Source organism: Eptatretus burgeri, chromosome 17 (assembly GCF_056783735.1).
Source record: "Eptatretus burgeri isolate ZD-2024b chromosome 17, Ebu_testis_v1, whole genome shotgun sequence".
In the NCBI taxonomy this organism is placed as follows: domain Eukaryota; kingdom Metazoa; phylum Chordata; class Myxini; order Myxiniformes; family Myxinidae; genus Eptatretus; species Eptatretus burgeri.
Genome location: NC_140977.1, coordinates 5343492 through 5357851, shown reverse-complemented (window position 1 = coordinate 5357851; position 14360 = coordinate 5343492). Strand labels below are relative to the sequence as shown.

Below are 14360 nucleotides of genomic sequence, written 5' to 3'. Positions count from 1 at the left end.
TGTCTGTTTATTACTTGCAAAATCAACGATTTTTCAAGTATATTGGTTCGTCAATTTTGTAATCTTATCCATTTGTCTGTTTATCGCCAAAAGGTCACAATTTTAAACCGATCTTCACGAAACTTCACCACATGGTCGAGTTTGACATAAGGAAGAAGCCTGCTGTTGTTGAGGTCAAAAGGTCAACATAGGCCTAAGGTCAACAACTAAGGTGGTATTTCTAAAATCCTCAATTTTCATCCGATTGACTTGAAATTTGTAGAGGATTTATATTTCGGGTCACATCACAAAGTTTAATTGCCTGTAAAATAAACATTGCAGATAATCTGCAACATTGCCTGCTCATCTGTGCACGCGTCACGTGGTACATTGGTTCGCTGTGCGTGCAAAAGTGATAATTTTATTTCAATAATGTATGTTTTTCACTAGATTTGCTTTAATCCTGTGTCGAGCACCTCACAAAACCTAAGAAAATACAGACACGGATCTGGCAGACACGATGGATAAGCAGTCCCTTTGGGGGACAGGAGGCAAAGAGATCAAATCGGTGAATGCATTAAATCATAAAGCTCAATGAAGCTGGTTAATTTTGGTGCATTCTTAAATCTTTTGTTCACTCAATATGTTTCTTCAAACAGTAGAAAATGATGTTTTTAATGCTTTGGAAATTTCACATTTTCTTGTGGTTTTTTTTTGGATATGAAGGAACCATAGCCTTGCTTGCTTAAAGTAAATAGGTATATCAGCTTATTAATTTCTTTAAATTATCAGATTGCACAACAGATTTCGACACTTATTTACTCATGACAATATCCAATACTTAAACCCAAAATAATAATTTGATGATATACTTTAATTAATCCGTGAGAGTCGATCGTATCATATAAATGCATGAAATCACTCGAAGCTCCTAATTATAATCTATAGTACTTACAAAAGTGATGCATTCAGCGATTCGAACTATGATGAACAGGCATTCGATATGAGTGAGGAAAGTGAAAAACAACTTTATCATTAAGAAATCGTTGTGACCTGTTCCAAGTCAAGAGATGGTTGAGCAGGCAGGCCAAAAAATATGGCTTCAGATCCCAGCGAGGTTTCCCAGGAAACACCTTAAGACCCCCAGAGAGCGAGGTGGCCGAGGAACGCCTGGTGAAGGATATAATTAAACAAGTCCATTAATTATCTTCAAAGGGGTGTTTTAATTCACCCAAACAACCAATTTTCAGTCATGCGCTTCCTTGGATTTTTTTCGAGCTATGCATGTAAAGTTCCAGGTTGCTAGGTTTTATGATTTTGGAGTTATGGAGGTGGCACACACACATACACACACACACACACACACACACACACACACACACACACACACACACACACACACACACACACACACACACACACACACACACACACACACACTCTGACATTTATTAGTGTCGATGTCTGTTTTTTTTATTTGAGAAATTTTGGGGACTTCCCTGTTGTTGGCCTTGATATCTCGATAGCTTTGGACAGAGTGTAGCATTGGGGTTTGATCTCCAAGTTCCCCTCTTTTGGTTTTCCTCTTTCACTCTCCTTACCTCTCTCATTGCTAGCTTTCTCTCTGGCCATTCTATTACCATAATTGTTGATGGTTCAACCTCTTCGTCTTTTCCCACCAACAGCGGTGTCCCTCAGGCCAGGTTCTGTCCTGTCTCCAACACTCTTCTTTCTTCGACACAAAACCAAATGCATTCGTATGCTGACGACTCATCATTACATTCTTCTGTTTTTCACATCTGCTCCATCTTCTCTTGCTCGATCTACATCTCGTTTTATTCCAACTACCTCGATAAATTCAGATTTGGACAGGATTTCTCAATGAGGAAAATCTAATAAAGTTAAGTTTTTAATACTTCTAAAACTCATTTTCTTCATATTTCCCTAATTTAAGACTCCTCCACTTTGCCATCTCCTGCAAAGGCTCCACAATTTTACCATTCAATACAGTAAACATACTTGGGGATAACTGTAGCATCAAATGTATCTTGGAAAACTCTCATTTATCTATAATTCCAGCAATCTCTGTGTGTCTGTGACCGCTGTTTCTCGACAACCACTGGTCCGATCTAATTGAAACTTGCCAGGTATATTGCTGGCGACCTGAGTATGTGCCTTTTCAAGGTTTGATGTTAATCGGACAAATGGTTCCCAAGTTATGGCCATTTATTTACCAAACCAATGACAGGACACGTTGCTGCGTAGGCGTGGCCGTTGGGGAAGAGATCCTCAGCCACCTTCCCCATTACGGGTTACAACGTACGGACTTCCGGATAGTGATGACTTACTGTATTCTAATAATTTCTCGATTTCTTATGCGCATTTATAGATAAACACAATGCCCCAATCCAGTCGTCGTTTACGAGAGCGAAGGAACGGCCTGTGTGGTTGTCTGAAAGTTTTTCTTTTTTTTTTTTTGCACGTACAGCCACGCACGTACGGGCACGTGAGAGCGAAGGAACAGCCTGTGTGGTTGTTTCTGGCATGCAGTTTGAAAGTTTTTTTTTCTTTGCATGGACGGCCACGCACGTACGGGCACACACTAGTTTTACAAATTGCTCTAAGAAACTGGGAATCCTGTTCAGATGTTGAAGATTCTTCTCGTCCGAACAGTTCTCCAATTATATAAAGGATTGATTCGCCCTTGTGGAGAGGACTACTCTCACATCAATGGAAGTTCTCACTCAAGCTATTTCATTGCTGGATGCGTGTCTAAATCAATCCGACGTAAAGCTCTCCTAATCTCACCTCAAAACGCTACTTGCTTGGATGACACTGTAATGTTGTCTTCCTTTCCCTTTTCTATAGATATTGCTTCGGTGTAAGTTCCCGAGAACTGGTTGCTTGTATACCTCCACCATTAGCTCGATCACAGCCTGGTATTGGCTTAACGATTAAGTTGGTTGGCTTAAAATCTTTAGGTCTTGAGTTTGAGCCCCTGTCGGCCGTTAAATAACACCAGGTAGGTTGACTCAGCCTGGCATCCTTGGAGGTTGGCAAAACGAGTACCAGTTTACTGGAAACGGGGTACTGCATCAGCGGCACAGTCGCATTCCTTGCAATGATGCAACCAGCAGCCACAGGCTGTATACAAAATAATTAAGCGAGAGCACAAAATACTCGGCAAGCCACAGCGTCACATGATTATTGGTAACTCAAGGTTGGGCCATGACAATGTTCATTTCGTTCCCCTCACCGCTAAGCTCTATAATTCTTTATCTTCACACGTCTTTCCTCACAGTTACAACCTTACCTTTTCATCAGGCAGGTTTTCCATTTACTCAAAAACTCTTAGATTATTTTTCCTTCCTTTAACTTCTCTTTCTTCATTTGTTTTTCATTCACTTTCAGGCCTGGTCTTGATGAGGAGGATGTAGTTGGTGACTGGAGCCGTTAACGTAATCTAAATACCATTGAGATTGTAAAGTGAGTTTTTGTTGATAATATATTGTCATGAAGTTTTCAAAACTGCTCAGCTCCACTTGTTTATCTCTCTCTCTCTCTCTCTCTCTCTCTCTCTCTATCTCTCTATCTCTCTATCTCTCTATCTCTCTATCTCTATCTATCTCTATCTATCTCTATCTATCTCTATCTATCTCTATCTATCTCTATCTATCTCTCTATCTCTCTATATCTCTATATCTCCATCTATATATCTCCATCTATATATCTCTATCTATATATCTCTCTATATATATCTCTCTATATATCTCTCTCTATATATCTCTCTCTATATATCTCTCTCTATCTCTCTCTATCTCTATCTCTCTCTTTTTTTTTTTTTGTTCCTGCCTGTGGAAACAACTTCCACATTCTCTTCAATCTCATTTTTCCCTCTAGGTCTTCGAGACAACTGTTCACCATCATCTCGGGTCGTCCCCAATCCAAAGTCATGATCTTTTCTCCCCTCGTTAACCCCACCCCAATCCCTCCTTCCAAATTTCCAGTTTTCCATCCTTGGAGTTTCCTTCTGTATCCATGTTGTCCACCCTATGCATCCTCTCCTGCTGCCCATTCTCCTCACATCCATTGTTTGTCCAAGTCTCTCTTTATCTTGGCCTTCAACTTTGCTGTTGGTGTACCCCCCCCTCCACCCTCTCTACTGCTCCTTTTGCATGCGTCTCTACTGTCCCTTTTTTGTCCTGTTTTGTCTGTTACATCCTGATTCGTTCAGTGTCTTAAGTTTTCCACGAACGTCGACTATTTATGCAAAAAAATGTTTACAATATTCACTCTTTCAAAGTTTGGTTTATTAATGGATTGTTTTTGTTTCAGATTTCATTGCGAGAGTGAAGGTGAAGTCCGAGTTTGTAGATGATTCGTTCCCTCAAGATGAAGGTTTGAACCACAAACACATTGTTAGTCTTAGCCCAAAGGGGATGCGAGAGTATGTTTGTGTGTTTGTCTGTGTCTCTGTATTTTGCTTTCAATGTTTTTATCCACAACTGCTTATCCATTACGATCAAGACAAAACTTTAAACATAGGAGGGAACCCCCATGAAGAATACTTTATTGATAAGTCTGACGTTGGAGTTCACATGTTATGGCAGCCGTATTGGATTAAAAGAACAAAAGTTGGACATCATTTTCTCTGAAACCGAAAAGCCACACAAAAATAATTGAAACTTGGCATATGCCATCAACTCTCCATGGGGTATATAGGGTGATAACGGTGATAACGATAATAACATGGTTATTCCAACCCTAATTGATTGAATCAAAAGCCTTACATGAAAAATCAAACTTCATATATCTGATCTACAACCTGATGTAAGTGAAGGATTAAATCTATTATGTCATCAGTCACGTGATATGGTGGCCATATTGGATTGAAAATGAAAACATTAAAAACTAGAAGGGCACTCAGTAGAGCGCATACCTCCGCCCTGAGATGCTTGAGCCACGAGAACATATTTGGCCCAATACATTTTTGAGATATCGTGCTATATGTCGTTTTTGAGGCCTATCTTTCAATGGTGAAGAATCACTTTAAAATTCTAGTAGTTGGATCCGGATTCTGATCTTCACCAAAATTTAATCAATTCATCATGGTCACACACCCAACCTCTCCACCAAGATGAACCACCCACCCTAAGTCCATGACTTCTTGCAAAGCCAAGGAACTTAGTGCAATTCTAGTTCATAGTTCCAGGCCCATAGGGACCAACACATGTCTCATAACCATCCCTATCAGTTCTAGTTGATGCATTGAAATCCTTCCCAAGACGAGAAGTAAATCTCTCCTGGGGCACTGATTAACCACAGACTCGAGCGTGGCAGAGAATGCATCCTTCACGGTGAGATCACTCACCTCAGTCGGAGCATTTACAGAGACCAGGGAAATGACACCCAAGGAGTGACGAATCCTTAGTCTCATAATATGCTTGTTGACCGGTGTTACCTCAATTTTCATTGGAGTCAGCTTGTTAGACACAGCTACAGCAACTCCTTGAGCATGGTAACCATCAGAGCGACCAAACCAGTAGTCGGTGTAACCACCCGCCATGATCTTGCCACAATCCGGTCTCCGAACCTGAGAGAGTGCTGCAATACAAATGTCCAAACACTTGAGCTCAGATGATAACAGAGACAGGTGATCATCCTCTCTTAGGGATAGGACATTCCAGGCACCCACCTGAAGGGACCGCCTCAGGTTATGCCAAGGAGACCACCGTCTGGTGGATGACACCTCAGCAGGACCCCGACACACCATCGCAATCTAACCCCAGAAGGTTACCCCGTGGTTTTTCTCGTATCATCAAAGATTGGGGGTCCCGAAGGCTTTGCCCCAATCCTGTCATCGGGTGAGCTGCCCTGCAGAGGGCAGCTGCACAGGAGGTACTCCGATGAGTGGGTTTTCAGACTTTTTTGGTGATTTTCTGATGTTTTGTGGAATGAAAGGTTTTACTGTGGCCGCAGTGCAAATCCTGCCACCAACCTCCTCATAAAAAGTAAACCAACTGCAGGACGACGTCCACAGACTTAGTTCGGCACTCGATATGGATGGCCGTTGGCTCACAAGGAGCTCCTTCGCTCTTTGCCGGCTTTTTACCAATTTCTCCGTCAAGCTGATCCGCACACCAGTCTCCTCCCTCAGTTCATCTATCCTCCTCCTATCCATGCTCTTCACTCCCTCAATCCCCCTGACTCAGTTGTTCTCACAGACCTGAAATTTCTGTTGTCTGTGTCGGTACCACCATTTTCAGCCTGTAAAGGTAGGCCGGTGTCACACAAGACACCAAAACTTTCCCTTTCAATTTCTTTGATATCTTTGTCTGCCATTGCTCCCTCCACCCACCTCCATGCATCTGCACCTACTTTAATCATCTTCCATACCTCTGCCTCTGACTTACCATCCCAGGTCACTGTTCCTCCCAGATTCTCAAACCTATTTCCCTGTCTGATCTCCTTCCCCTCTAACCTGATATTCAGTTTTTTTTCTCTGCTGCCCGACCCACATCACCTCAGTCGTCTCCATACTCCTCTTCAGTCCATGTTTCTCAAATGCCTCCTTCCACTCCCCCAGGACTTCCTGCATCTCCCACCTCCTCTCCACAACAACAGCCAGATCATCCGTTTACAACATCCTCTCCAGAATACTGTTGCGAATTCACGCCCGCCGGCGTGCGAACGGCCACGTAACTCGAATCGCGGCACGTCGCCCACCGGACGGACAATTCTGTCGTGACCCTCTCGGATCAACGCTGGGAGCTCGTCAAGGGTGGGCCTTTCGACATCACCACAATCGTGCCAATGGCCACCCACGTAGGATAGGGTTGTTCGCCAAACTCGATTGACCGAAGTACAGCGACCCCCCCCCCACACCGCAACCTCGTCGCTGACCGCCCTCCTCCTTGCCTCGGACCCGAGCTCCCTTGCCTGCAGCTCCACCGCGCGCACTTGACTCAACTCCACCAACGCAACGCTCCTTGTCTCCCAAAAGCAACTCCTCGACGACTCTCTCCAACCTGGTAATTCTCGTGCCTTTATAGCCTGCAGGAGAAGCCGATATGCAAATTCCAGGATCAGAACGCGATTGGAGGCGGGGCCACGCCGCCCCCCCGGTCAGCCATTGGTCGGGAAAAAATGGGCGTGAACCTCCCCTGATCCTAAAATTTGCATATATAGACTTCACATACACACGCTTGGACGCGGGACCAAGCCGCCTCGCGTTCGCCCGTTGGACGGAGGGGAAGTGGGCGTGACGCGTTTTGGATCCGAATTTTCCCCTCGGAAAGGCCGCCATTCGCGCTTGTGGCTCGGTGCGTTTGGTACCAATCGCCAAACGGGCCCTAGACAGCCCGACGTTCAGTGTTCACAGGTGGTGCGGTTGTTGGGTGTGAAGGAGAGAGGCGAAGGTGGTGGAGGGTTTTCGGTGGTGGTTTGATGGTTATGGTGCCGTTTGGGAATGGCGGTGAAGCGGTGTTTGCGGGATGGAGTTGTGAAGGTAAAGGTCGTGGCTGTTGGCGTTGTTGGTGGCTTAATGGTCAAAAATAATAATAGAGAAAGAAAAAATGGCTAACTCAAAGCGTCGCAGCCCGGATGAATCACACATATTCCCTCTATACAACGGGTTTGGGCTATCTACACATGTACCTATCGAGATATCTCACCTGCGGGCCCTTTATGGTGTAATGCGAATTTCCATAGCCGTAACAATACATTTCATGTTTACACTCCTGCTTACCAGCTCCTTCACCATAATAAACCTTCTTCGGCTGAGAGAGCTTTCCTGCCTCAAAACGATGTGTTTTTACGTGTTAAAACAAAACGAAACGATGAACTCTTCTGACATCCTAGTCCCAACCAAAACTCTTCCCTTTGTTCCTTTGTACATTGCTTCCGGCACTTCCATCCACCTCGGTGTCGCCATCACCATCTCACTCGGGACAGTGTCATAAGCCTTCTCCAGGTCCACAAATCACATTGTCATTTCACCTTGCACCTCCAACCTCTTCTCCACCAGATGTCTCAGCATGAACATCCCACCCATTGTCCCCCGACCCTTTCTAAAACCGTGTTGCTCTTCGATTATCTCCATCTTCACTCTCTTTATTATCCTCCCGTCCAGAATCCTCTCCAGTGCCTTCATGACATGACTTAGGAGCGTAATGCCTCTGTACTTCCCCAGATATTGAACATCGCCCTTCTTCTTTCCCATCGACGCAATTAGACCTGCCCTCCAATCCTTCAGAATTGAACCGTCTCTCATACATACTGTTACGGATCTGGAAACCATAAGCATTCAACATACAGATGTCCCAAAAGTCAGTTATGTCGTTAAGTATGTGTGTAGTCAGATCCCTTTCCTTTTGTCTTGTGGGAGAATCAAAGGCGTGCGTTGCGATTTCTTTTAGTTAGGTTATTACATTTAATAAACCATCCCATCTGCATGACCCCTTTGGCTCATCACGCTCCATCACCATCCGCTGGCTGCTCATACCTTGACTTGCCGAGAAGGGGTCTCGGCTCCCACGGCTCCAGTTCTGCGATTGGGGTTCCAGTTCTTGGCTCCCATGAACGTTGTAACTCTTGTACGATGACCTTCGCGGCGCTGACATTCTTACTCATCGAGAGCGAAGCGACGTGGAGGAGTAACTGAGGTCTCCTGGCAGGGGCTGAGGCCCCGCCCCAGAAAGGTGGGCCGGAGGACCCTGTCCAATCGGAGGCGGACAGCGAGGTGTGTTTTCGCCAAGGGCCCCTCGCCGTGGAGAGAGGCCAATAAATATCCGAGACTCTCTGTAAAAAGGGTCCGGTCGAGTTTGTTTTCACGGTGGCTGTAACGGGTCGAGTTTGCTTTCACGGTGGCTGTACGGGGTTTTGGAGTTTCACGGTGGCTGCTACGAGGAGTTTTAAGGAAGGACAGAGCGACCCTGACCTCCCTCTGTGGACCCCGATTGTTCACCACCCGAGCTCCGCCACGAACCACGAGTCTCTACGTGCGACTGGGGACCGAACCAACGACCTTTGTCAAGTGCCGCATCACGGAGCACGCCCTTCTTCCGACGGTCAGGTACACCACCAAACTCTGACCCCCAGCTTGTCTCTCCACGGCTGTGAGGGTCCAATAAAGACTCTGGGTTCCTTTTCATTTTGTGTGTGTGTCTGCGTGTGGGCCCGTCTTGTAAGTAGATCTGAATAAGTGTTTTTGCTCATTGTAAATATTTTTGCATACTCGCTTTAAGTCTTGCCTTTGTCTTTTTATTGTAAATAAACATTTGTAGAAATATTCCCAGTCCATTTCTGTCCTTTCTTGAATTGGTCCAGCATGGTTCGGATCTGAGTTTAGGCAGGGTTTTATCCCCAATAATCCGTTAATTCTAGCCGGCACTGCTTTGGCAGTTTCCGCTCGGCTGCACCCGAACCAGAGTTGGTAGTCGGTAGCTGGAACTCTACCGCAGTCGGTAGAGTGACCTAACTAATTTTCACTCATGTACTTCCTTGAAGTTTCCTTAGTATGCATGCAAAGTTTGGGGCTGCTAGGTTTCATGGTTTGGAGTTATGGAGGAGATGGACTGATGGACGGATAGAATGACACACACTCAGATTTATTAGTATAGATTTATTTTTAATGTTTTTCTGGAGCTTGTTATAAAAAATTTTTAAATTCCTTCATATTGTTTAATTTTAATGAGATTTTATTTTTGTTTCAGGTTTTATTGTTAAAGTGAAGGTGAAGTCTGAGTTCGTAGATGAATCGTCCTTTCAAGACAAAGGTCTGAATCACAACATTGCACTTGTCATATTAATGAGTGTACATTGGATGAGAGTTCTCTCTCCCTCTCCCCCTGTCTCTCTCTTTCCCCCTCCCTCTCTCGTTGTTCGACTTGCTTAAAGGCCGTGAAACAACTTAAACACCCCGCTCATTACAAAACCAAATTTGTTCACACACATCGAAACATCACAAATATTTGTTGGAAATGTTCACGCATCGACAGTTATGATAGAATCAATTGGTTACCAACTTGCAATCCCATTAATGGAGATAACATCAAGATACAAGGGAATGATTTTGTTGTTACAGATGTTGATGGGAAGCTGATGGTTGATCCTGAACTGGTGCATTGTCCTCTGAGAGGTAAGCGTTCCTCCTTTGACTTTCATGTAATTGGATTTGTCAATGTGCTTGAAGGGTGATGTGCTTCCCTTTCTCTTTTTTCCTCTTGGGAAATGGCTGCATTTGCTATTTACTCAGCCAGAAACTTGTTCAGGACTTAAGTTCAGTGAAGTCTTCCTCCAAATCAACAAAACGGAACTTGTAAGCACACCCTTTCATCATAGGATGAGATCATGATTACCACATCGTCCGCTCTATGAGTGATGATCACATTTCTCCCTACCTTGAGGTACCAGCCCCATGTTGTGGTTGCTGTGACAACATCTGATGCAAAGATTTTGTTCTTCCTTTTCCTAGTCAATCATGAACATATTTTAATATTCCTTTTCCTTGTCTACCCTGGTGAGTTGGTTTCTTCACAACTTGGTTGGAGAGACCAAGCAGTTTTATTTACACAATTACTATTTACCGAGCAATTATCAATCAAGCAAACATTCCCTGTTACCTCAATGCACACATCGCCACCCTTGGAATATTGGACATGCACAATCACTCTGCACTTTTAACACATAGGCTCGCTTTCATCTGACAGGGATAGAGGTGGAGACATAGTTTGGGAAAAGATGAGACTGAAACCCCCCCCCCACCACCCAACCTGATGCTCCGTTCTGCGGAACCGGGGTTGTCCCTCTGGGTGGTTGCATGAGCTGCAAGCCTGCGGATGCTGAAGGGTGTGGGATGTCCCCCATGGCTGTGGTGAATGGCACCCCTTATGCTCTGTTCATTATTTGATTGATGCTGTAGGTTGGTACTAGAAATCAATGGCCATGAGGTTCACACCTTGACACCCCCCCCCCACTCTCCAGCGCACTGAGATGTCATGGCAGCTTGTACATGCCGGCACGTCCCGCATAGCACACAACTAGAAGCACCACAATCGGCTGATGCGACTCACGGAAACTGCCAGAAGCTGATGATAGCTCAGACCAGTTGTGGCTCAGGAGTCCAGACAGCGCTGGAAGGCAGGAAGGTAGACAGCGACGTCGTGAACCCAGACAGAAAAAGCGGCTCTTGTGAGAGACAAAAGACGCAAGACATGGGATCTTTTATTGTTCCCCATGCCTGAAAGTCCGCCCGTTTCTCCTCTTGATCGCTTGGGTCGGTCCCGATTAGTTGTATAATTTGGGGGTATCAACTCTTTCTGATCCAATGTGGGATCATCCTCTGGCTTGATCATTTTATATCCGATATTTGGCCATGAAGTTCCTCCCCAAATTGGCTCGAGCTGTTGTAGGAGTGTATCATTTTTGATCCGATATTTGGCCGTGGAAAGATGCCAAATAATAGCCAGCTCCCACAGGGGCTGGAGTGATAGGATGCGAAACAGACACGGGAAAGAAACCTGCAACACGATGGGCTGGAGGAGTGAGAAACACAACATGGGATGGGTGGGAAGGGTGGGGGTGAACCATCCATCAATGCATACGCAACGCATATTTCATCACACATTGCAGTACTCTGAACTAAATAAAAATGACATATTTCTCTTTTACCCAATATATCCCCAAAACGACGATTATATATATATATATATATATATATATATATATATATATATATATATATATATATATATATATATATATATATATATATATATATATAGTTACGGCTGTGGAAATTCGCATTACACCATGAGGGGCCCGTAGGTGAGATAACTTTTAGTACATGTGTAGTTAGCCCAAACCCGTTGTTTAGAGGGAATTTATGTGATTCATTCGGGCTGCGACGCTTTGAGATAGCCGTTTTTCTGTTCTATCTTTCTTTTGAAGCAACCACGTCTCAACCGCCATCACACAACAACCACCACGCCAGCCATCATTACCAACTACAACCATGCTCCAACCCTCAGACAACAACAACGCCAACAGCCAAGACCTTTACCTTCACAACTCAATCCCGCAAACATCGCATCACCGTCATTCCCAAACGGCACCATAACCATCAAACCACCACTGATAAACCCTCCACCACCCTCACCTCTCTCCTTCTACGGCCATTCCCGCACCACCTGTGAATACTGAGCGTCGGGCTGTCTTGGGCTCGTTCAAGATACGCACCCAGCCACGAGTGCAAATAGCGGCCTTTCCGAGGGAGAATTCGGATCAAGAATGCTACACGCCCACTTCTGACCCGTCCAATTAGCAAGCGCGGAGTGGCTTGGCCCCGCCTCCAGGCGCGTCTTGTGAAATCGAAATATGCCAATTCTAGGATCAGGGAAGTTCACGCCCACTTTTCCTCCGTCCAATTGGTGAGCGTGGCTCCGCCCCCGAGGTCATCCTGATCCGGAAATTTGCATATTGTTTTCTCCTGCCGGCCTATAAAACGGCGAGCGCAAGGCGAATCGTGGCAGAGTGTGGCAGCGGCAGAATGTGGCAGTAGCAGTGTGTGTAGGCAGAGAAAGAGGGAGTCGAGCCATCGGTGTGGTAGAGAGTGGAGTCGGGTGGCGAAGGGATCGAGTTGGTTTCTGCAGTCGGCTGAGGAGAGTTGTGGGAAGAGGCCAAGGAGCTCGAGTCCAAGGCGAGAAGGACGGCGGTCGGCGGCGAGGTCGCGGCGTGAGATCGCTCGTCGCGGGACCCAAACCAGCCAGCCATTCTCCCTCCCCCAGGGCATCAACAATTCCCCCTTTCCCCCCGCGCTGAGATAGTGCAACAAGGGGGCCCCATTCCCACCCCACTCCAAGCGTCGGGCCAACGAAACCCGCCAAGGAGCACGGAGTTAGGGCACAGCCACGCGGCCACATCTGCGGCTCGTCCGCCAACGCGTCACGAGGACGCGGGTAGGACCCACCCGGTCTCGCGGACCTGGCCGCTCCTTCAGGTCATGCGCGCATATTGGCCTACAGGCCTGTCTGCCCGCTTGTCTATGAGGGTGGCTTCTTTCCTTTGCTTTTGAGTAAATGTGTGTTGGCACCGTCTGTAAAGTAGAACTGTAAAAGTGTTGCCGTGTGTACGCGTATTCGGTAGTAACTCTGCGTCATTGTTTCTTTTGTTGTAACTGCTACATGTGCATTGTGTGAACTATTTTCCCGTTTCGCTTCGTCTTTTCTTTATTGACCCTCCATCCTGCTTCACGTAAAGGGTTCGTAGTGGGCTTAATACGCCCGAAAATTAATCGGAACCGTCGAGGCCGGCGATAACACCGCTCGGTTATCCCGATAGCACGGAACGGACCGCTTAAGCGGTTCGTGTCCGGAGTCGGCCTGCGGCGAGGTACAATTGCCCGGTCGACCATCCGCGCAGGTACTTAGGTAGATCGAATTTGGCGAGCAACCCTATCCTGCACGGGTGGGCAATTGGCACGGTCGTGGTGGGGTTAAACCCCCACCCGTGATTAGCTCCCGGCGTTGTTCCGAGAGGGTCATGACAGAATTGTCCGTTCCGGTGGGCGAGGCAGCTGCCATTTGAGTCGAGCGGCCGATCGCACGCCGGCGGGTGTGAATTCGCGACACTGGTGTCAGAGAGCGGGAAACAAACTCTCCCGTCTCCAAGCTAAATTCACGGGGAATCGGTTCAGGAGTGAGAGGAGCGACCCCCGATTCCCTCCAAATTACGAGCAATTTAAATTAACCCGTTACGAGAAATAAGATGGAGTTTTAAGGTGAGCGGGTGCCCGGGGTAGAAATGTATATGTGTAGAAATGTAGAATCCATGGCCCCGGATGGTACCTCTGGTAATTATAATCCACCGGCGAGCTCAACCCGATATTCTGAGCATGGACTTGGCCGGCAAACTGGGTCGCATAATGGCGGCGCGATCGCACCTCAGTGCAGCACGGAGCGAGCGGCTATTTATGGCGCGGCAAATGGCGCAACATGAGGCGAGCGCTCCCAACAATAGTTTCAAACCACGTGGGCGTGGCAGGCAAGGTCAAGCGCGCCTACGCCGGACATTGGCGGGCTTTGGGAAGAATTGAAGGAAGAATGGAGGACCGAGCTCGAAAAAGGAAAACAGAAACACGAGCTGGAAGTAAAACAATTAAAGGGAAAAATAGGGAAAATAGAGTTGAGTATCCATAAGTGGGAACAAGCGGAGAGCGAGCTGAAGAAAAAGTTAGAAGTGCAAAAACGGAAACACAATTTGGGGGTAAAGCAACTGGAGGAGGAGGTAACAAGAGAACAGGAATATCAGGAGCAATTGAGGAGAAGAGCATGGTTGGCGTATGAGGAGGTGAGCAGGGAAAGGGATGAGATGTGCAAGGAAAG

The 14360-nt window shown here is 46.3% G+C and overlaps 1 protein-coding gene across 1 annotated transcript in view; it reads left to right on the top strand.

Annotated features, from left to right (window-relative positions):
* LOC147009158 (uncharacterized) overlaps positions 1-14360 on the top strand; it is a 110366-nt gene that overhangs the window by 4749 nt on the left and 91257 nt on the right. The window contains 3 exon segments of the mRNA XM_085862717.1: positions 4315-4377; positions 9693-9755; positions 10064-10117. Of these exon segments, the coding sequence (XP_085718843.1) occupies positions 4315-4377; positions 9693-9755; positions 10064-10117 (180 nt within the window).